Source organism: Aquila chrysaetos, chromosome 21 (assembly GCF_900496995.4).
Source record: "Aquila chrysaetos chrysaetos chromosome 21, bAquChr1.4, whole genome shotgun sequence".
NCBI classification, from domain to species: domain Eukaryota; kingdom Metazoa; phylum Chordata; class Aves; order Accipitriformes; family Accipitridae; genus Aquila; species Aquila chrysaetos.
In genome coordinates, this window is record NC_044024.1 from 24,582,243 (window position 1) to 24,604,189 (window position 21,947).

Here is a 21,947-nt window from a genome sequence, read left to right on the forward strand (position 1 = left end):
GAAAGGCACTAGGAAAACGTGGTGTTTCCCTGGGAGAAAACTGCGCCCACAGCTGGTCTGCGTTTTGCTGTCGTGTGGGAAAAGGCTGGTTCTTGAGCAACAACTAGATGGTTTTATAATTCCTTCTACCAGCACTGGGGCAATTTACTTCTGGGGACCCCTGCCCTGCAGTCGTCTCTCTGGGATGTGTTTGTGAGGCTGTGCCTGCAGCCAACGGAGGCAAGGGGAAATCCTCTGGCCCAGTGTCGGGCAGCATTGTGCTTTGCAGCAGCTGGGATCGGTGCATTCCAGTGCTGGGGGACAAATCCAGCTCCTGGACTCACGAGATTTAAGCCGGATTTGGGACCAGGTGAGAAATTGGTGTCCAGCATCCAGGTATCTGGTGGAGGGGAGAGAGGGGACAGCGCTGCCAGCCTTGGGGGGCCTTTTGGGTAAAGCAGGGCTGCACAGGGCCACTTTCCAATCCTGTGAGTCATCCCTGACACCCTGGCCGTGCAACATCCCGGGGGTGGCTGTGCCTTCCCTCTGCCAGGCTGTCAGCCTTCCTCTTCCCCTGTCACCACGGCTGACTCAGACAGAGACCTGCAGCAACACCAGTTGTGGTTTTCTGGCAGCTGAGCGGGGCCGTGGGGCAGCCCCGTTTGAGTGCTCCTGAACCAGGGCAGAGGCATCTTCTCCCCAGGCAGCGATGCTGCTGGGACAGCTTTGTCTCTGCTTCAAAGCAGGCTGCTGTGCTTTGTGCATCTTGTTAGCATAATCTCTCTTAGTGATGATGTATTGGGTTTGCATGGCAAGGTTTTGGTAGCCGGGGGGCTACAGGGATGGCTTCTGTGAGAAGCTGCTAGAAACTTCCCACACGTCTGACAGAGCCAGCGCCAGCTGGCTCTGAGACAGACCCACCACCGGCCAAAGCTGAGCCCATCAGTGACAGTGGTAGCACCTCTGGGATAACATATTTAAGAAGGCAAAAAAAACCTGCACAACAAACTTCAGCCAGAGACAGGAGTGAGAATATGGGAGAGAAACAACTCTGCAGACACCAAAGTCAGTGAAGAAGGAGGGGGAGGAGGTGCTCCAGGCACCGGAGCAGAGATTCCCTGCAGCCCGTGGGGAAGACCATGGTGAGGCAGGCTGTCCCCCTGCAGCCCATGGAGGTCCACGGTGAAGATAGCTACCTGCAGCCCAGGGAGGACCCCACACCAGAGCAGTCTGTGCTTGAAGGACTGCAGCCCGTGGAAGGGACCCATGCTGGAGCAGTTTGTGAAGAACTGCAGCCTGTGGGAAGGACTCACATTGGAGAAGTTTGTGGAGAACTGTCTCCCTGGGAGGGACCCCATGCTGGAGCAGGGAAGAGTGAGGAGTCCTGCCCCTGAGGAGGAAGGAGTGGCAGAGACAACGTGTGATGAACTGACCCTAACCCCGATTCCCCGTCCCCCTGTGCCACTCAGGGGGAGCAGATAGAGAAAATAGGGAGTGGAGTTGAGCCAGGAAGGAGGTAGGTGTGGGGGAAGGTGTTCTAAGATTTAGTTTTTATTTTCTCATTATCCTACTCTGATTTGATCGGTAATAAGTTAAACTAATTTCCCCAAGTCAAGTCTGTTTTGCCCATGATGGTAATTGGTGGGTGATCTCTCGCTGTCCTTATCTCAACCCATGAGCCTTCTGTTATATTTTCTCTCCCCTGTCCAGCTGAGAAGGGCAGTGATGGAGCGGCTTTGGTGGGCACCTGGCATCCAGCCACAGTCAACCTGCCACAGATGATGTGAGGACATGTGGTGTTTTAAATGGATTGCACTGAATTTAAAAAAAAAAAAATGAGAGAGATGGTCCCAAGAGTTGCTCGAAGGAACACGCGTGTTACCTACACGCTGTTTGCTGCCAACAAAGTTCCTCTCAGGCTCAGCTGAAACAATAGTCTGATTTTCCTTAATTTGTTTCATTTTCTCTTTTTGACAAGATGAAAATTAGGGCCCAGGTATCTGCCGTTGCTTTGGGTCACGTGAAATGGCCTTTTTAATTTTCAGTTGTTTAGAAAGCAAACCAAAAGCCAAGCTGGAAGAATTCCCCAATGCTAAAAATCAGGCAGACTTCAGAGGAATTGAGGTTTTGAGGCAAACATAGGATCTGAAACATTGCAATCTGTCAATCCTCAAGCAAAATGTTCCACACTGACCTTCCATCACGCCATCCCAATTCTTATTTTTTTTAACTTGAAGCTTTTTGAGGCATTTGATCTATAGTTGTGACTGCTCTGCCAAAGTTCATGGAGTCAAAACCCGTCTGCTTTTCCTCCTCTGCAGCCCTACGGCCACGCCATCCTTCTAGCTGGTGAACAGGAACCTCACGGTGATTGACCTCCTTGACAAGTGCCCGAGATGTGTGTCCTGCTTCTGTTTCAAGACTTCTGGGAGTGGACACTCTCCTCTTTCCCTGCAAATTGTAATTTTCTCCACTAACATTTTCCCCAAGGACTCATCGCACTTTTCCGTGTTGTGGTTTCTTGTTCTGTTCCCCAGGGAACAGCTTATTCCCTTTCTCCCCACGGCTCTCCGCACCTTCCTTTGGTCTTTCTTCTAGCCTAACCTCTTGATCCTGTTGGTCTGGTCTCATAAACTGTGTTCATTATGCCTTGTATTGGAGTGCTGTGCTCTTTCAGACCTGGACCACTGTGTTTCCTTTGGCCACACATGTGCCCATGCAACAGTCTCGGCAACATGGGCATTTGCACCTGGCCAGTATCACAGCTGCAGCCTGGGATGAGCCCTAAAAACCACTTTACGTCTGTGCCAGAGACCACGCATCTGTGCATTGTTCACCTGGAGATAAGTAATGCCAAGCTGTCTCCTCATGGGTATCGTTAAGTAGACACAGGCTTTGCGCTGTGAGCTGAGGTTTGGAGCAGGGCGGTGCTGTGGCTGTGCAGAAAGGCAGGCATGTTCTTACTGCCAGGACACTGGCTGCAGGCAGCGAGCTCAGTGCAGAGCGGTGCCATGTCCCCATGCAGCAGGTCATGGGACAGTTCAGGTTGGAAGGAAGCCTTGGGAGCAACCTAGTACCCCCTCCTGCTCAGAGTAAGGTCAGCAACCTGAGGCCAGACCAGGTTGATCAGATCTTTTCTAGTCTGGCCTTGAAAACTTCTGAAGGTGGAGACCGCAGAACTCTGAGCATCCCACAGCAGTCCTGGACTGCCCTTGATGATGGGAGTGTTTGGCCAGCAAGACAAGGAGGTTGGGGTTGTTGTTCAGGAGTGAACAGAGTTGACATGCTAAGGGCTTGCTCTCTTCCCATTGTTCATTGTGGCGTCTGGTCGCCATCCCCTTTGTGCTTCAAACTCTCTGATGTGTCTCAAGGTCACAGTCAAAACCCTACACATGTGGAGCCCTCTTTGACTGACCGCCTTATCCCTGGCAGGGCCGATGGGGCCTCCAGCCTCACCACTGTTCCTGAAGGTCATTGTGTGGTGGCAGGGCATTTGCAAGAAACCGTTCAACAGGAGCATTGGTCAAAACTGCCCTGTTGCACATGCTGTTAGACTCTGGGAAGGAGCCGCAGCCTGAGCTTGAGGTCCTCCAGGCCAAGCAAAGAGCGTGCATCGTCCCAGTCCAGCCCGTGATGCACTAGCTGAGACCTAGGCTGTTTGCTGGGAGGCACTGGCCCAGCATGGTGGGACTAAACTGGCTCCCACAGCCACCTTGTTGGAAGCTCGGCTCGGGCCGGGGCACAGCCACTGCTTTTATAACAGCCTGACAGGTCTTTAAAGATCAAAAGAAAAACAGCTCTTTTCTGAGTTTTTGGCAGGGCAACCATGCTGGGAACCCCATGGGTGATTCAGGCGAGTTACTCACTGGCACCGGGGACTCATCTTGGCCCAGGGGGTGGTTGAAGCAGCTGAGAGGTCCCTGTTCTGTATGAAACAGAGATGTTCATGCAGAGTGGAAAAAGGCAAAAGGCTCATGACATTTCAAGATGGCATTTTAGCAGCTGAAGTTTCCGAGTGGATGTGAAAGAGGGTTTTTTGATTCACCTTGGAGGTGCAAACAGCATGTGGGGCTCTGCAGAGCCACAGCAAGAAGGTGCGATCCTCGCTGTGGGGTTGAGGTCCTGGCATGACCCAACAAAGACCTGCCACCACTGTGCATAGCTCAGGGTCTGGGTGGAGTGTGTCCGGATTACAGTCTGCTCCAGTCTGCCTGGCCAGGCGTTATGGATTGAGCAGTATGGAATTGGGCTGGAGAATGGAGCTGGGTCCAAGGGCAGGTCCCCGGCCCCTGCCAAGCCTGTGCAGCAGGACACCTGGCTGGGTCCCTCCATCACTGCTGCAGTGCTCAGGTGTGCGTGCACACCTGGCTCCCACCTTGTGCTCGCAGGCGTCCCATGGTCCCTCCACAGCATGGAGATGGATGAGCCAGTGATGGGTCCTCAGACATCCAGCCCAGCCCCACAGTGCCCATCATCTTGGAGGTCAGCCGCTGTTTCTCATGGCCACAAGGCCATGCCTGGAGATATTTGGTGCGGAGGTATGTGAAAGCTCTGACTCACCATGATCAATAGGCTCATTCCTGGCTGCTCTCCATGCTGTTGGCGGTGTTTGCAGCTTCTGCCAGTACCAGATCAAAGCAATGAGAGGAATGCAGCTGAAAACAGCTCTTTATTAGAAACAGCAGGTTTAGGACTATGCAAGAGGGTATTTCTTATTACTAATTCTCAGAGAGCTGAGCTGCCAGTCTATAAAAGTATTGGAGAGTGGAAAATTGCTATGCGGGGGCTAATGGGACTTTTGCAGCTGCCACATAGGAGACGTAGCACCTAACAAACACAAGGGAGACAGCAGCTCCTGAAATGATGGGGGAAAATTAAGCACTAATATTTTGCAGGCTGACAGAATGAAGGAAAATCCCTATTTGCCTTTGAAAGTCATGCAAGGCAGAGATGCAGAGAGCAGCGTCTCGGGCTGCAGCCCCTGGACCTGCCGTGGCCCTGTGCCCACCCTGCTCTGCCCGTTCTCCATCCTGCCTGCCACTGCAGCTGCCCTGCTAGTGCTCTGGGACAGCCCAGAACCACCCCAAATCTTTGCAGCCATCCCAAGCACTGTCGGGCATGTGCCTGGGTATCTGGCAAGGAACCTGGGACTGTGGGCCCCCAGGCTCACTGAGCGAGGCCCTTCTATCCAGCCACCCCAGTGCAAGGTACCTTTGTGATGGCTCTGTAGCTCCAGGTGGGTCCCCAGAGCGGCATGGAGCAGCAGCGTCAGAGCTGTCGTGCCAGACCCCATCCTTCAGCCCAAAAAGGCTTCATGGTTTGACAGGTCTGAGCTGCTGACGTGACCCAGGCCACCAGTTCCTGCTGCATCTCTCCCCACAGTGCTGGGCCAGTGGGTCAGGAGATGGGTGGTCTTAGCTGCTTGGCTTGGCTGGGAAGCCCCAAAAGCTGGAGACTAAGCGTAATATGTTTGGAGCACGTGCATGGGGAGGGCTGCAGGGCTAATAGAGGTGTGAGCTTGTTGGTTCAGACCCATGTGATTTCTCCCCAGGCAGGAGCTTTCCCGTAGCTCCGTGGGCCGGGACCCAAGTGCTGAGCGTCGGTGGCCGATGGGGGTGCCCGGGTCACCCCAGGGCCAAGCTCCGGGGCTGGGAGGCTGCAGAGAGAAACTGTTCCCACTCTGTGTGCTGGTCTGGGAGTGCCCTCGTCTGGGGACGAGCGGCAAGTGTCTGCACTCAGGAGGTGCCTTGGGCGCCCGACTGAAGCCTAACTGACAGAGCCGTGTGTCACCCAGGTCTGTCACCAGGTCCCCTTGCTCCGCAGGATGAACTCCTCTGTGTCGGATGGAGGAGCCTGACAGCCCACCCCTGCTCTTCCCAGCAGCGGGCTCAGACAGGGTCTGTGAGATACGGCTGGTCCTTGCACTCCCCATCCTCCTGATGCACAGGTCAGGGGATTTCTGGTCTTTGGACAAGGAATGGACCAGGTAGCTCAGCTCGATGCCTTCCTGCTCCCCTTGCACTTCTCCGGGCACACCGATCCATAGCTCTCTGCCCACAAAGCCTGCTCGTGCCTCCAGTGGTACATGGCACAGGCAGAGCTGCCCTGAGCTGGATGCACGTTGTCTCATGCGATGTACACGTTGAGTTTGGAGGGGGTTTCCATGCTTTCTCCCTGTGGCGACCCTCTCCCGGCTGTGCTTCCTGCCCATGCCCTGACAGCAGAAGCGATGAGCCTGCCTCCAGGATTTTTCATTATATGGCATGAAATCCAGGGGATGGGAGCAGCCTGAAAACAGACTAGATATGGCTTTTTGTTAGGAGAAAGTTCCCAGCTGAATGGCGTGCCTGGTCGGGATGGATGAACATTTTGCCTCATCTGTCTCCCAGTCTGATCTGTGCCTGACAGACAGGAATTTGCAGACAGAAGTAATGATCTCTTGTCAATGCACCTTCAACAATTTTATGAAAAATGAGAGCCTGTACCTGGGCATGCAAACACTGTTGTCTCCCTGTTTTGTGGTCAGCAGGGTCGTGGTCAGCTTCTTTGTTAAAAAACAAATGCTAGGCTCCCAAGCATCCTGTCCAATCTTCCTCAGGAAAGGCTCCATGATGTCCCACCCCACAAGAGGAGAGGACACAAGAGATTGAGAAATATGGATCTCCCACCAAGATTTCAAAGGGACTTTCCTTGTGGCACCGTTGAAGCAGGTACTGCTCAACCTGGCTGAGCCCCAGCACTGGTAGGGGTAGGAAAGGGTGCCGAACAAACCTTTCTGTCTACTCTCCACCATGAATAACACCCAAGGTTGATTTGCAGCTCCTGAGAGCTTAAAATCTTTTTATGTCTGTCAAACTCTTCCTCGCTGCTCTCAGGAAGCATGGCGCTATATGAACAACAGTGCAAGCTGCTGTCACAGCAAACATGGCCTGGCTGAGGTCACCAAAGGGACCAGTTTCAGCTGTGTTTCTCTGAATTAAGCCTTCCAAGCAAAGAGATTTAATTAGAAGCAATTCCATTGGCTGAAGTTGGCTGATACTACAGTAATTTGAAAGTGAAGTTTGTGAATAAGGTGGGGTCTCAAATGGGAACTGGAGAAACCCGGACATGGGAGAGCTGGGCCAGGTCCCTGCTGACACACTGAATGGCTGGGGTCTGCCTCTGTACCTGCAGCTTTTGAGAAGAGTGTGCACCACAGCTGTATTATTCTCTCAGGAAAGCCATTTTTCATGATCCTGTCTGATGGATGTTGCTTTGGGACACTGGCTGCAAGGCCTCCATCACTGGCTAACTTTTTTTCCAGAGAGAAAAAATGGGTATTTAATCCAAAACTACCCAGACTCCAGAGCTGCCTCTGAATTGCACCACATTCGTGTTGCTGTGAAGCCCAGCCTAAGTCCCTTCAATCTGCAGTGATTTACTGGCCTGGATGTCCACAGCCGAGCGGGGTTGGGACTACATCGGTCATCTGGAGCTCACAGACACATCCTCTATAAGGGGGAATTGCACTGCCAGCTTCTGAGATAACATCCTCTGAATGCCAGCAAGGTCAAATGTTGTTCCCACAAGGAAGCTTCAGCTGCTGCTATCTGCAGAGGATAAGCCTTGTTACTTGCTGAGTCCTGTCACTAGGGACCGGGGCACCCACTGAGAATCAACTCCGGACGCCAAGGTGGCCAAAGGCTTTGCCACTGCCCTCGTGTTGCCATGAGATGTGAAAGGAGCAGAAGACGTGGTACCCTTGGGGAGGAAGGTCATGCAAAAAGGAAGCATGGATCCACATGTTTTGTCCAAATGTTGGCCCCAAGTTCCCTTCTGATCCTCCTCCAGACCCCACCAGAGGCACGGTCAACCTGTCCAGCCTTCCGCAACGCTTCCTCCCCCAGCACAGCACAGTACAGACACAGTAAACAGCGGAGCTTCTGAAAACCCAGCCAAGCATTTATCAAGCATCCTCATTCAAGAGTGACAGAGACTGAACTGGGGGGAGAGCAAGGCCAGTCGTCTCCTGTCATCAGGATAGATGGCCAACCCAGCAGAAAAGACAACCCATCTGATGAGAGCATATTGATCACAGAGAGCTGGAGGACATAAAAGAGAACAGCCTCACACTCCCTCACTCACAGGCTCCTAGGAGAAGGCTTGGAGAAGGAGAGAAGATGCTTTTCCAGAGGATGGTCATCACCTTGGTGCTACTGTTGGGGTCTTGCTGCATCAGCACTTACCCTGTCTACCCCGAAAGCAGCAGTGCCCAAGGTAAGGATAACTGACTTGGGTGTTTGTGCTTGAAAGCCAGGTGGGGTTTGTCCCTGTGCACCACTTTATGGCTGGCACTGAATGCTGGCTCAACCCATGTGGCTCGTATCTGGTGTTTCTTGTGGGCTTGGCTGCTGCAGACATGCACAGTGGCGCAGCTTCCCCTATCTCTCTTTGGACAGAAAGACCTTCTGGCCTGGGGAGGGTTGTCCCCTGTATTGTTAGAAGTAGTGTATGTCCAGCAGGGTTAAACCCATTCCTAGTGTGAGCAGATTGGACAAGAGAAGACCATTCTGTACCCAAGGGACTGCTTTGGCTGTTGTGATCTGCAGACAGCAGAGTTTGGGTGATGTGTCCAGGTACTCTGGGATGGCAGACAATGTTGCCCTGGGAATCAGCCAGCCTGGGGCATACAAACAAAGCATGCTTCTAGACTCCATATTCTTCTGACACCTTATGTGGAGATGAGAGAATTGCAGCTCACATGCAGAGCAGGTGGTGCACGCTGGGAGGCCTGGTATGGGGTGAGCTCTGCTCATGGTCACAGGGCTGGTACGAGCCTCCCCAACAGCCATGAGATCCAGCGCTGCGACACCGGCCAACTGCACCGTCTGCTGGGGGCTTTTCTGCAGCATGGTGCTCTGCCGTGCGTCACTGCGTGCAGGTCAGTACCCCAGGGGACTGCAAGCAGCAGAGCCAGCATCTCCTGGGCTTGGGGCTGATGACACCCATTCGCATCCACCCTGTGGTCCTGGTCCATACATGCTCCTACCAACCAGCTGGGTAAGGACTAGTTTAGGCACTCTGGGCTTCCTGATGCTGGAGAAAAAGTCACTTGGGCAGAACTTGAGCCCTGAAGGAGAGTGTGACCCAGCCCCGTGATCCGCTTGTGTAGCCTCTGCAAGCGGCCCCAGCGCGGCACACTGCCTGGTGCTTCTGGGAAATGAGCAGGCACGGAGACTGCTCTTGTCACTTGGCTGACTCATGGGGACTTCCAGACCTTTAGTAGCTTGACCATGTGTCTGAGGCAGAGGAAATACAAGGCCAAGTGTTTGGGCTTGCTCAGCTCCCAGAGCTTGGTGGGAGCTTCCTGGGGGCTGTGCACAGGCAGGCACTGGAGGAGGGATGGGTTGAAGTGTGAGATGTTGGAAAGCCCCTGACACACCGGATGGTTTCCAGTTAAACACAGTCAGACAGCAAAGGACTCATTGCCTTAGTCGTAGCCATGTGCCTAACATTTGTTTTTTGTGGTGACCTTAGACTATCCCTTTCCTCAAAGCAATGCAAACAGGCAATGGGACAGACTTCCCCAGGCAAGATTTCTGTTTGCACTTACCTGAGGTGTTACCTGGGATAAAGGGGGTCTGGACTTAACCCTTCACAGCTCCCACCGGTGCAGCAGCCTGGCTCAGGCACCAGGACAAGCCAGGGCTGTCCTGGGCTGCACTAGGAGGAACGTCACTGTGGGTCGAGGGAGGGGATCCGTCCCCTCTGCTCAGCGCTACTGAGGCCACACCTGCAATGCCATGGCCAGCATTTTGACTCCTAGCCTGGCCTGGCACGGATGGCCAGACAAGGAGACGAGCCCTAGTCCCCCTCAAACAACCTGCCTGTCATTCTCAGGATCTGTAGACCATGCTCAGGCTCTCCATCCCACTGCCTGAGGAACAAGCACACGTTGAATGAGCTGCTTTGCCCTTGTCACTGTTTCCCCATTCAACCCAGACCTTATCCCAATGGATTTTTACCTGGCTGATGGTGTAGTTGGCTCTGTGACTGATAGCAAGCCTCCAGCAGGACTCCAGCCATCCAGGAACCTGAACCAGGCTCTGTCTGCACCAGGGGAAGGAGCAAGCCACAACCAGAAAGCAGCTCGTATCAAGGGTGAGTCCCAGAGCTCAAGGTGAACTGGACCCGAGGATGGGGCTGGTGTGGGGGCACACGTGGAGGGAGGCAGGGACTAGATGCTCTTGAAGAGGTGAAGGGTTGCATCCAGGATGAAGGAGTGCTGCAGGTTAGGTGCCCCCAGGGGAGCATTGAGAGAAGCAGGCAATGGTGCTGTGTCCCCTCTCCTTCTCACATATCTTCCCTTGGCTCCTGCCCCCACGCTGGACCCATAGCCCCTGCATGCTCATGGCATTTCTTTGGTTTTGTTTGTTTTTTCAGGAAATAAAAGCATTCTCCAGGAGGATGTCCACGACCGCTTGGTGAGTGGGGGTGCCTCTCTAGCCTAGGGGACAGCAGCCCAGGGAGATGCCACTGCGCAGGGGACTCCCATGGGCCAGCTCCCCATGAGGTCCCAGCAAACCCCATCCCTGTTGTTCAATAAATAGGGACTGAGACAGTCCTGCCTGGGTGCCCACCCTGCTTCCCTCCCTGGTCCAGCAGTGAGAGGAAGGGGGTTTGGGGGCTGGTTTTGCCAGATGGGTATCACACACACGTGATAGGGCTGCTGTGCCACGGCAGGTGGAAGACATTGATGCAGTCCTCTGGAAGATGGTGGGAGTGGGTGAGCTCCAGAGCCAGGGATTTACACAAACCAGGCCTTTCAGCAACCCATCAGGAGAAGTGAGTACCCAGCTCCCAACCAACGAGTCCTGGGACCTGACCCACCACTGACCTGCAAAGAGGCCATGGCAAGCAGGGACTGGGCTTGGGGTGGAGGATGCTCATGACTTGAGGTGGAGGGTACCCGTGGTTTGGGGTAGAGGGTCCCCATGGTGCGGACTAAGGCATTCAGCTCCCAGGCTGTGCTCCTAGAATTGACTTCAAAGCTGAAGGAGAGCATGGGAGAAGAGATGGACTTCTCCCTTCCTTTAAACTTTCCGGCTGTAGCCAAGCACTGCTGCAGCCTCTTGCATGGGTGTCTTTTCCTTTCTCTCCCAGCTTGCTTCTGGAAATACTGTGTCACCAAATGAGGGGTACAGGAGGAGCCCTGCCTGCTGCCTGCCTGCCAGCCAGCCCGCTCCCTGCCACCACTTATCCCAGTGCCTTCCAGTGGGCCCATCCACGTGTGGCCCCACACCTCACTGGCTGGTTTGCACAGAGTTTGGAAGGGTCTCTGGTCCCTTGTGGGGGAAAAAAAGGAGAGGGTCTGCAGCAGAGGAGGGGTGTCATGGGTTAGGGGGAGGATCCGTGAGGATCTGGGGTGCAGGACAGTGTTTCTTCCATACCAGCGGAACTCCAGGGCCCATAGCAAGGCAGAGCTGCCACCGTGGCCTGGCAGGGACATGCTGGCTGCCAGCAGGAGCTGAATAAACCCATCGCACCAGAGCAGTGTCCTGTAGTTACTCCATCCCCACATTGTGCAGGGTCCTGCGCCCTCCCACCACTGTGTGCATGGCATGGGCAGATCGCAGTGCATGTGTGCCAGGGAGGGGACATCTCTCCTGTGGGAAAGGCAGGAGCTGCCACATGCATCCCAGTGATCCAGGGCAGAAAAGACTGGGGGCTACAGCTTCACTTATGCTAAATCTCAAAAGGGGCAGCCTGCACCTTGGGGCAGCCCCCTCCACCCCCTGTGGCACCCTCTGTGCCCGGTGGCCTTGGCCCCTGCACTGACAGTACACAAGCGAGGCATATTAAAATATAGTTTATTGCTGTTCTTAGTTTAAAAAACCCAAACCCATTAATAAAAAAAACCAGTCCCCAAACCCAGGGCTATCAGAGGCAGGCTTGCGAGGACACACCTTTTAGTGCAAAGAGCGAAGTGGCAGTGAGGGCTGGAGGGGGGGTCTGCTGTTGCCATGTCCCCGCAGGACCCACCACACTCACTGTACAGTATTTTTTTGCCCATGGGGCTGGCTGGGGAGGGCTGGCTGAATTCACAAGCACTGGCAGGAGCCCTTGGGGGAGCTGAAGGTATCGGATGGGAGAGGATGGGATGTCATGGCTGTGCAGAGCAGCTTTGACTCCTCTTGCATCAGCAACACTGAACAGGAAGGCACAACGCTGAGCCAGGAAGCACCAAACCTGCCCAAGTATCTCCTACAGACACAGTGCTTTGCAAAGCAGCTTTTGCCTGCTCTCTTAGGCTGTCCAGTACTGGGGATGTGGAAACCAGACGGCTGCCCGACCCCATGCCTCCGTCTCCCAGTCAGGCATGTGAAGTGTTGGTGGGGACCGGGGAGGGGGTGGTAGAGCTGGAATTGCACATGGCTGCATCTCCTGCAGTGTTCTGCAAGGCAGGGTGAGGTTTCTTAGCTCACAGGAGCCAGGCGGGACCTTGCAGCCAGCAGCATGTGGCCCTGGGTGCTGGCACACATGGGAGGGATGTCCTGATCCTCTGCCCTCCATCCTCAGCCCTTCGTGGGTCCCTGCACCTCTCCTTCCCTCCAAGAGCAGGTCCTGGCACTTTTGCGCCAGGCATCAGCCCCAGCATCTTCCTGCTCCCATGTCCTAATGGAGAGTTAAGACGCAGGTTACAACTCTCTAGCAGTGAGAACAATTTGTCACTGCAATAAACTACTGGGGGCAGAGCCTTTCCGTGCCTTCAGACGGAGCCTGGATGCCTTGGTGGATGAGAGAGCTTGCCCAAATGCGGGCTGGGTGGTGCTGTGCAGAAGGGCAACCGGGTGAATTCAAACAGCTCCAGGCCAGGTGATGCACTGGGATCCCAGGATGTCTCTTCCCGAGCGTACGGGATGGCTGGGGCTGCACAGGGCTGGCAGAGCACAGCAGTTCCAGCAGCGGAAGGGGAGGGAGGGCTGGCCCAGCCGTTTGGGGGGTCTCATCTCTTCTGCCGAAGTGCCACTGCAAAAGGCTAGCACTTGGCTTTTCCCATGACACGTAGTCACAGGCCATGAGACCCATTTTCAGGGAGTAGGGATGCAGCTGCCACTGCAGCCACGCAGGGACCGGTCTGTACACGCGGTCAGCACTGACGGTGCACGGGGGCTGCAGCCAGCTGGCGGCAGAGGAGGAGGGAGCGGCAGGGGGCTGTGAAGCAAGACGCTATTTCTGAAAGGCGGTGGGTAGCAATGCTGTGAACCCCCTCCAGTCCATCCCTCAGCCGGGGTTTGGTTGTGTCAGGACTGCAGAGGCGGAGGGCTCAGCCAGGGGCAGTGCTGCCGGCGCTCTGCAGTGGGGTTAGGTCATCTTCCTGGCGACGCTGGCATAGGTGTGCTCTATCTCCTCATCCGCGGGACACGTGTGGCTGAACTCATCGCAGGCGTAGGCGTTGTTGAGGTAGCGCCAGACGCCTGTCATGTCCGCTGGGATCTCGAAGTCACGGTACTTTTTGGCTGCAATCTAGAGGAGAGAGGAGGAGGGGGAGACTGAGACTTCCCAGACCTGGGGAAAATTCGCTGTCTGGCTTAAGGGGGGACAAATATGGGACTCACAGCCCCCTGTTTGCATCACCCCACCCTGTCACCCCCTCTGGAGTGGCTGCCCCCACCTCGGCCCTGGGAGCTGGTGCCATTACCTTGATGATATGCAGTTTGGGCAGGAGGTTGCAATCAGCCAACGTCAGGTGGTCTCCGTCCAGGAATTTCCTCTTGGAGATGGTGATGTCCTCCACACTGTCCTGGTCAATCTCCTCAGGGAGAGGAGTGTTTAGGTAGACATCCAGCCGCTGAAACTCCCGCAGCAGGGCCTTCTCAAAATCTGGGTGGGCAGGGAAACAAGTGCAGTTAGCCTGGTGGCCTGACGTCCCAGCACAACCCAGCACAGCCCAGCACTATGCCAGGGTGGCTGAGCCTCTCCCAGGCTTTGCGTACAGGGACAAAGCCCTCAGGGCGACACCAGTAGTGCACAGCACTGGATCCTGGCTATAGTCTCTGCTCCCAGGGGATCCCAGCAGCACCACCCCCTCCACTCCCCTCCAGGACCTGCTCTCCCCAGCGCCTGCACCAGGGGCTGTAGCCCCGTGGAGTACAGGACTGCCTTCGACCTTCCTGCCTGCTCCTCCATTTGCCAAGGAGGCTTTGGTGGGTAAGGCAGCAGAAACCCTAACCTGGTGGCAGGATTGGCCCACAGACAAAAGCATCGCTCCCCACTCCCACCGTAGCAGATCACAGCCCTACAGCCCCCACCCGCAATTCTTACTGATATTTGCTTCCTTGCGCGGGTTCTTGATGTACGCCGAGAACTTGGCAAAGATGTCGCTCCCCACATCAAAGGACTCCTTGTACTTGGGGCTCAGGTGCGGGTACCTTTAAAGAGACACTCATGTCAGTGCAGGCAAGGATGGAGGCAGGGATTGAGCTGCATGGTCCTCAGCCATGTTATCTCCTGGGCCACAGTGCCCAGGGCTGGTACTGGAGGATGCAGGTGATACTCAGCTGGTTGTGGGAAAACAGTGATGCTTTACATTACTGCAGCTGCCACCCTGGCAGCTGTATTATCTTGGGTGTTTGCTAGGGGAAAATCACAGGACAGAAATGCCACAGTTTGGGGACACTGGCAGCCGCAGAGCCCCGGAGCAAATCTCTGCCTGCAGGCAGCTCTGGCCCAGCCTGCAGGATGCATGTTGGCACGGGAGGGGTCTGGGGAAGCCAGCAGCTCCCATGACTTCCTCAGGAACAGTCTCTTGTTTGCTGGTGCATCCCAGGGCGCACTGCCAGGGCAGACACATCCGAGGAGGCGGTTGATGAGTGCATTTCAAGCTTCCTCTTTTGCATGCAGCGGGAGGGCCTGCGGCCACGCAGGGTATGGGGTGGGCTGGCTCAGCGGGCTGCGGGCAGTGCCCTGCATGAGCTCGGGGCGGGGGGGGGCGGGGGCGGCACCCCCTCCCTGGCAGCCCTTTGGGCCAGCTGCGCTGCTGCATTCAAGCACGGGCATTTGCTTTCGCTCAGCTGAGCAATCGAATATAAGCGGGCAAAGGGGGTCTCACGTTCCCCCTCTGCCTCGACACCAAGTGCCACAGCCTGCTGCAAAACCACCAACTCCCAGGGGGTCCCCGTGCCTGCAGGGACCCTCCCCATGCTCTGCCTCTTCCCGCCAGCCCTGCCTGTGCCAAGGGACCAGTGCATTTCCTCCCATTGTTTTCCATCCTAGTCCGTCCCAGTACCCTCACAGCCTGACCCACCACCTTCCCCCGGGAACGCAGCCCCTCAGCATCGCAACCCCTGGCCCTGCAGAACATGGCTCAGGGTGCTGGGTGGGGAGCCAGCCCCCTCCCCAAGCTGCTTTCAGGCACCTCCTAGCACCCTGCCTCGGTTTCCCAATCTGCTGAGCACTACGCAATGCTGTGGCATGCCCGCCGGGCCCCAAAAGGGGGAAGGAGTGAGCTTGCAATTACGTGGGTGGACCCAGAGTCTGCTCCAGGAACTCCTCGATCTTAATGAAGTCTGTTTTCAGCTCCTTGTTGAACAGCAAGAAGGGTGGGTTGGTGCCCGGCGCTAAATCTTTCAACTCTTCAGGTTTCCTGGAGCGGAGAAAATAAGTGGGCTCAGAGCCTGCAGCTTGTCTGCACCTGCCAGCCTCCCCAGGGTGAACAGACAAGGCTGAGGTGGGTGTGTGGGAGGGGGCGCAGGACTGGGAGCATCCCCACTTGCATGCTCTGCTGGGTTTGGGGGGCTGAGAAGTGCCCCCCAGCCTCTCGGTCTGCCCTGTGGTGTCTTGGACTTGTACCCACATCCAGCAGGACAGGGGGTCCCCATGCCATGCAGTTCCATGCTGGCCCACCCCCTGCAGCCCCTGGTGTGACAGGCAGTGTGCAGCAGGGACTGTCACCCCTGTCCCTCTCGCGGTGGCATACTGGCTGCAGTGCAGATGGGAGGGAGGAAAGTGCTGATGGGGGGAGCTGAGCTGGGGGTCTCACCCTGCTGCTGGCACGGGGCTGGGCCGTGGTGCTGTCTCACCTGGTCATGTCCACCGTGGTGACATTGAACTTGACCCCTTTGAGCCACAGCACCATGAAGAGGCGCTGGCAGAAGGGGCAGTTTCCAATGTTTTCTCCATCCAGACCAGCCTGCCAGGAAAGCAGAAAAACAAGGATTTAACCCATCGGCTGGGCTCACCCAGCCCAGATGGGATGCCTGGAGGTGGCGAGACACCGGAGCCAGTCTCGGGAGGAAGGCACACGGAGGGCTTGGCCCGACATCCCAGCATTGCATGCTGCAGGGAGTCCCTGCCTGAGCTGTGGCCCTGCTGCCACTGGAAAGCATCAGAGAGCATCCTCAGGATGCCTGGGGTCGGATCCTTCCCAGAAATGCGAGATAAAGCCAGGAGGAAAAGGAGAAGGAGGCAGGGGAAGGAGGTGGCGGGTGATTGCTGATGGATGGGGAGGAAGGGAGGGTCCACTTGGCTAGGAGGCCAGGCTGGAGAGGGCGGTGAGAAGGGAAATCTGCTCATGTTTGCCAGGAAAAGAGTGGTTTGTTTTTGTGTTCTGTTAGTGTCTGCCTCCAGTTTTGTGTGCATTTAATGAACCCAGGCATGACTTCCCTGGGCTGATGGTGGCCAAGAACCACCCAAGCAGCCTCTTCAGCCTTGGGGAGGAGAAGGGGCTGGGAGTAGTGGGGCTGTGCAGAGGCAGATGATTTGCACTGGCATCCCACCCAGCATCGGTGGGGAAGAGAGCTGCGTGTCAGCACCTAAAGCTTCAGTCACATGCAGACAGTCCTTTTCAACCCCTCTGCCTGGACACAGCCGCAGCATCTCAGCACTCAGGGGCTGCTCTGCGACCAGGATGGGATCAAACAGCAGCGGGGACACAGAAAAGTGAGAAGCTTGGACAACCTGCCTGAGTCCCACCAGGGCTCCTTCATTAGAGTCTCACCCAGATGATACCCATTCAGCAGTCCCAAGGGAAAGCAGCAGCAGGTGGAATGAAGCCCACTTCCTTGCTATGTAGCAGCTGAAAATATCCTTTGCAAAAATGACTGAAACTCCTTATGAGGAGTTTGGTCAAGAGGAACAGGGCAGGTTCCCCCCAGTGCATGAAAAATGGCACAGATGCTGCTCAGAGAGGGAAGTTGTGCCATGGTGTGAGAGGTAAAATGGCTCACAGGAAACTCGACTTCTTTAAGAGAGTTAACTGGTTCCTCAGCTGCACGTGAACCATGGTCCTCTGGCGCATGTGGCAGTCCTGCCACAGCAGGAAGGAGCAGCACAGCTCACGCCAGCTCCTTCACAGAGGGATGCTGCTCCCACAGAGCAGCTTGTGTCAGCACATGAGCCCCAGTGGGATGGCTAAGCTTTGATATCAGCTGGTGAACTTAAGTCCAGAGGCTAAGCAGGAGGGTGATGAGATTTGGGAGGATCTGGTGGTGCAGAAGTCAAGTAGCAGCAATAATATCCAGAGTGGGCAGCTGGAGGTGGCTCCAGAGCTCGCACCCCACTGTGGCCCCAAAGACAGGATGACTGAGAATGCTTCATTAACAGAAGATGCAGACACCTGTGCCTGGCTCTCCTGGGCTGGAGGTAAGTGCTACAAGTCACCTGTCTGTATCTACAGGTGCCCAGAAACGTGTGGACTCCGGAGTGCTCAGCTTCTCCAGGAGAGATACACCAGCCTCAAACTCACCCTAAGGGAGATGGTAAACTGATCAAAACAAAACCCTGACACTCTTGAGTGGTCAGCTGGAGGTGATGGTCTGCTTTTCCACTATGCCAACACTTTTTAGTCTTTCCAGAGGAATGAAAATTACTTTTAACCTGTATTTCCCATGCTCAGCTGTCATGAAATGATGCTCCTGAGAAAAGAAATGGGAACTGAGAAATGTATTGATTCTCTGGGATATACTCAGAAGTGAAGCTGAACTCACACATAAGGCTTTTTGCTGGCTATTAATAAGAAATGCTCCTGGGTAGCTGCCACTCAGGAGCATCCCGTGTCAGTTTATAACAAATAAGGCTCCTTTGGTAATGGATAAAATTGTGTATCAGATGTCTTGTGAGGGAGCTGGAGGGGAGAGTCAGAAAACAGCCATGAGGGCTACCCTGCTGGCATGAGAGCAGGGCATCTCTGCTCCCCTTCCCCTTTCCATCGTTGCTGGCACCTACAAACCAAAACTAATGCCATCCTTTGGAACATCTCCAACACCAACAGCTCAGAAGGTGCTTTTGTGGCTGCCCAGCACAAGGACCGATGCTTTCCTCCCTGCTCTCCTGAGATGGGCCTTGCTGGTGGCAGAGGAGAGGGCAGCCAGCTGGTTGCACTCCCCTTTGCTTTCCTCGCTCAGCACAAGGCTGGGAGCAAGGGGGCTTAATTGCAATTTATCTTGTTGGCCCCACGGGAGCTGTTGTGCAGAGCCAAGGCAGCGAGTGGCTCTGGTGGAGTCGCACAAGGGGCAATGGTGGTGCTGGAGGGGATGGTTGGGTGTGTGGGATGTCCCTCACTGGGGCTGCTCCAGGCTCAGGCTATGCTTGCCTGCTTCAGGGTTCTCTGTGCTTGTCTTGTAGCTCCAGCCTCTGAGCAGCTCAGGCTGGTTTTCCCCCTTGTCTTTTAAAAATAGAGAGGTGGAGAATTTTGGACCAGAGTAAAAGGAAAATCAGGATGGCCTCTGCAGGGGAAAAAAAAATAAGCCAGGACCATCCTAGGATGCTCAGAGCCAAATCTTTATCTGGAGGAAGTGGAGGGCAGCTCCACCAGAACTTGGGTGTTGCCAGGGGGGAACACCGGGCTTTGGTATGGCCCTGCTGGCACCCACGTGGCTGTGGGGAGACCCCTCCAGGAGCCAGGGGAGCTCAGGGGAAAGGGGTTTGGGGAGACTCGTAGCCACATGCCCTCCCTCCGCAGCAAAAGCCAAGCAGCACAGCGGGGAAGTCATCGCTCTTCACTTCCTTCTCTGAAGAAACCCTCTTCCCCTGCTCTCCCCAGGCTGCAGCAGGGACCGGGGCAGGGGTGCAGACCCTGCAGCCCACCTAGACTGACTTTCCTCACTCTTTTCCCCTCTGGATGATGGATAAACCCAGCATGGGCTAGCACAGCATCTCCAGGGAGGTGCAGGTTTTTAGCGCCAACGCTCTGAGGCCTCACGAGGCTGCATGAGGCATTAAAACCCTGAAGTTACTTAGCTGTTGCTGTGGTTTCCCCCTCGGTGAAAGCATGAAACGTGGCGGGAGGAGGGAGCGGCTCTGAGCATTTGGGGCACTGCTAAGTGCTCAACACCCACCGGGACCTGCCCATGGTTCCTACAGCCACCCTGAAAGCCGGGAAACAGCCTTGGGGCAGCTAAATGCCTCACGGGGCTGAGGGGCAGAGCCTCGTCCTGGGCAGGAATAGCCCCGCAACCAGCACAACCATGGCAGGGTGAGAAATTGCCAGCCCTTTGGGGACCGCCTACCCCAACCCAAAGGCGATGCAGGAGCTGCTTTGCACCCTCCCCGTCGTCGCCAAGTTAACTTTGGCATTTGCCAAAGTGAAAGCTGGGCAGGGGCGGCATGCCGGTAGGCGCTTGCAGGAGCATCAGCTCCCCGTGATTTACAGCTATCGCGGGTTACACTGGCAGCTGTGTCTCAGGGCGGACCCCGGCCCAGGAGAGGTGCGAGGTGCTAATGGCACGGGAGGGTGCCTGTCTGCAGCCAGGAGCTGCGGTGACTTTAGTAAAACTGGGCCCTGAATGGTTAAGAGGAGGCACAGCATCAATTTGTCAGTTAACAGACAAGCCAGAAGGGTTTTTTCGTGCTAAATTAAGGCATAGGGGAAGTCCTGACGACGCTGCTGCTTTGCTTTCTGTTTCCCTTCCCTCTGAAAACCCCCTTGAACATGCTGCTGCCATTGCAGTCACCTCATGTATCGTTTTCCTCTTCTCCCCAGCCATCCCGGGGAAAAAGTGGTGCTAAGAAGGGAATCCAAGACCCGAATTACTTTCGCCAAGAAAATACACTTGTCTGGATTTGGCTCAGCTGAGCTCAGTGCCTGGCAAGCACCACTGTGGCAACAGTTTTGGCAAGGGGACAGGGGAGATCCTGCCCACGAAGGCTCAGATAATCCTTTCCAACACGTATGTATTTTCAACTACAACTCAAGCAAGGCATCGCACGGTGCCCAGCACTGCCAGGTGCCTGCCCCAGGGAAGCCGGTGCCTCTGGCCAGGCACCATGGTCCTTTCGGGCACTGAGGTGCCCTAGGAGGAGAGGAGTGAAGCCCATGGAGCTGAGTGGCTGCAGGGAAACTGCCCTTAAAACCTCAATGTGGTGGCACAGGGAGGCATTGCTCCCCCTGGCCACTGTCACTTGACAGCGTGTCCCAGGGCCCCACTGGCATCGCTGCTGGCACACGCGGTTACCAGCTGCCAGCTTCGGCTCCTCTCTTTCTATACCCTGCATGTCCGCTGCAAATATTTTGAACTTGAGTGTTAAAATGTTCCAGGGGAAGTGTTTGGAAAATTGCTTAACAGGGGAAAAAAAAACCCAAAACATTTCCAGCTAATAATCCCCCTGGGCTGCTCTGTGAAGCCGCCCCATCCCACCCACACGTGGGCACTCGCCCCGACTCCCCAAGCCCTCAGTACTGTTTCGCAACCCTGGCTCGCAGAAGAAGCTGAAGGGACTGCTCTCAGCCCTCCCGCTTGCTGTTCCCAGGCTGAGGCTTGTCTTATCTGGGTTTTGAGACGCATGTGTGCCCGCTCCTTCCTTACACCAGCTGCCAGCAGCGCCGTTCCCCCGGGGTACGCAACCACCACGAGACCAGGGCATCTTCTAGGATGTTGGGCGTGACACCCCACTGGTCCCCGCACCACCACGTGCCTGCTCCTCACCTGTGGGCACCCGCTCAGCCAGCCTTCACGGCGAGCGATCTCAAACTTGGTACCCATCTCCAGCCTCCCGAAATGTGAAGACACCCACGAATTTCCACTGCCTACACCCACCTGGAGCCTGGGAGGACAAGCCTGCGGTGAACCGCCAAAGCGCAACCGTCCCTCCCGAGACCCACCTTCACAAACAGCTCGATCTCAGGCTCCTTGGTGGCGTTGTGCTGCCGACTCTCCATCTCGGCGGCGTGGGGAGGGACTGCTGGCCGCTCACTGCTGTGGTGAGTTGGTCCGTCCTTTGCGGCACTCCGGCTTTTGGAGGGCTCGCGGCTCGAGCACCTCGGCTGCGCTCGGGCCCCGCGGAGGGCCGGGGCTCGCCCTTTCCTTCCTTTTGAGGGGGGAGGAGCAACGGGGTGTGCGATGGGGTGTGCACCGGGACCTGCCCGCGGGGAGGAGAGAGCTGCAGGGCCTCCTAGCCGTGACTCAGCACGGGTCTATCTGGACATGTTCACGAGTCCCCTTCCAGTCTATCGCGCCCGCCCAGGCGCTGCTCCAGTGCCTCCAAGCAGCGGGCTGGCGGCCCAGGCAGCCCCGGCACCGCTGCTGTCACCTCCCAGCTGGGAGCGGGAGGTTTGCAAAGGAAGCATCTTGCCTGCTGCTGCTCGTGCTGCTCCGGTCTGGTCTTGCCCCTTCACCATCCTCCCGCCCTTGCGCCCATACACCGGTGCGCCACGGCTTGCCATTTCTTTACCTTTTTGGGGCGAACCGAGCTGACCTCCCCGCTGCCTTCCCCCCTCCTGCTGCTGCATTACGACGGACAGCTGCCAGGAGGGAGGGTACAGCTCCTCTCCCTGCCCACCACCCCCGGGGGCACCCCCAGGTGGGCTCATCTGAGCACCCATCTCTGCAAGGAGCGGTGGCTGAGCAGGGCAAGGGTGCAGGGAAGCTGAATGGGGCAGCCTGGCCGCCTGCCACCGGCTCTTTGCAGTGGGCCAAGCACTGCCAGGGTGCAGATCCTGGGCAGGAAGGATTGCAAAACAGCCAAGGAGGGAAAGCAAAGCGGGTGGAGCG

At 56.1% G+C, this 21,947-nt stretch overlaps 2 protein-coding genes across 6 annotated transcripts; one reads left to right on the forward strand and one right to left on the reverse strand.

Moving 5' to 3' along the window:
- Window positions 1-13: 13 nt before the first annotated feature.
- LOC121232514 lies at window positions 14-20,523 on the forward strand. Of its 5 annotated transcripts, none has more exons than XM_041119221.1 (8): window positions 14-349; window positions 6,509-8,235; window positions 9,961-10,119; window positions 10,402-10,442; window positions 10,702-10,803; window positions 11,122-11,292; window positions 17,636-17,717; window positions 19,940-20,523. In XM_041119221.1, exons 2-8 carry the CDS (start codon window positions 8,139-8,141, stop codon window positions 19,963-19,965), a joined length of 678 nt encoding a protein of 225 aa, XP_040975155.1. In that variant the 5' UTR covers window positions 14-349; window positions 6,509-8,138; the 3' UTR covers window positions 19,966-20,523. The 5 variants fall into 5 exon arrangements, with proteins under 5 accessions (XP_040975155.1, XP_040975158.1, XP_040975159.1 ...); XM_041119224.1 differs by having other exon boundaries at window positions 9,859-10,119; window positions 19,940-20,520; XM_041119222.1 differs by lacking the exon at window positions 14-349 and adding an exon at window positions 1,364-1,397.
- On the reverse strand, window positions 11,812-21,330 carry LOC115333597 (chloride intracellular channel protein 2-like). Its single transcript, XM_029996729.2, has 6 exons — window positions 21,059-21,330; window positions 16,041-16,150; window positions 15,479-15,604; window positions 14,284-14,390; window positions 13,661-13,842; window positions 11,812-13,485 (listed from the first exon to the last, which is right to left on the reverse strand). The coding sequence occupies exons 1-6, from the start codon at window positions 21,113-21,115 to the stop codon at window positions 13,324-13,326; spliced, it is 744 nt and encodes a 247-aa protein (XP_029852589.1). The 5' UTR covers window positions 21,116-21,330; the 3' UTR covers window positions 11,812-13,323.
- Between the last annotated feature and the right edge of the window lie 617 nt (window positions 21,331-21,947).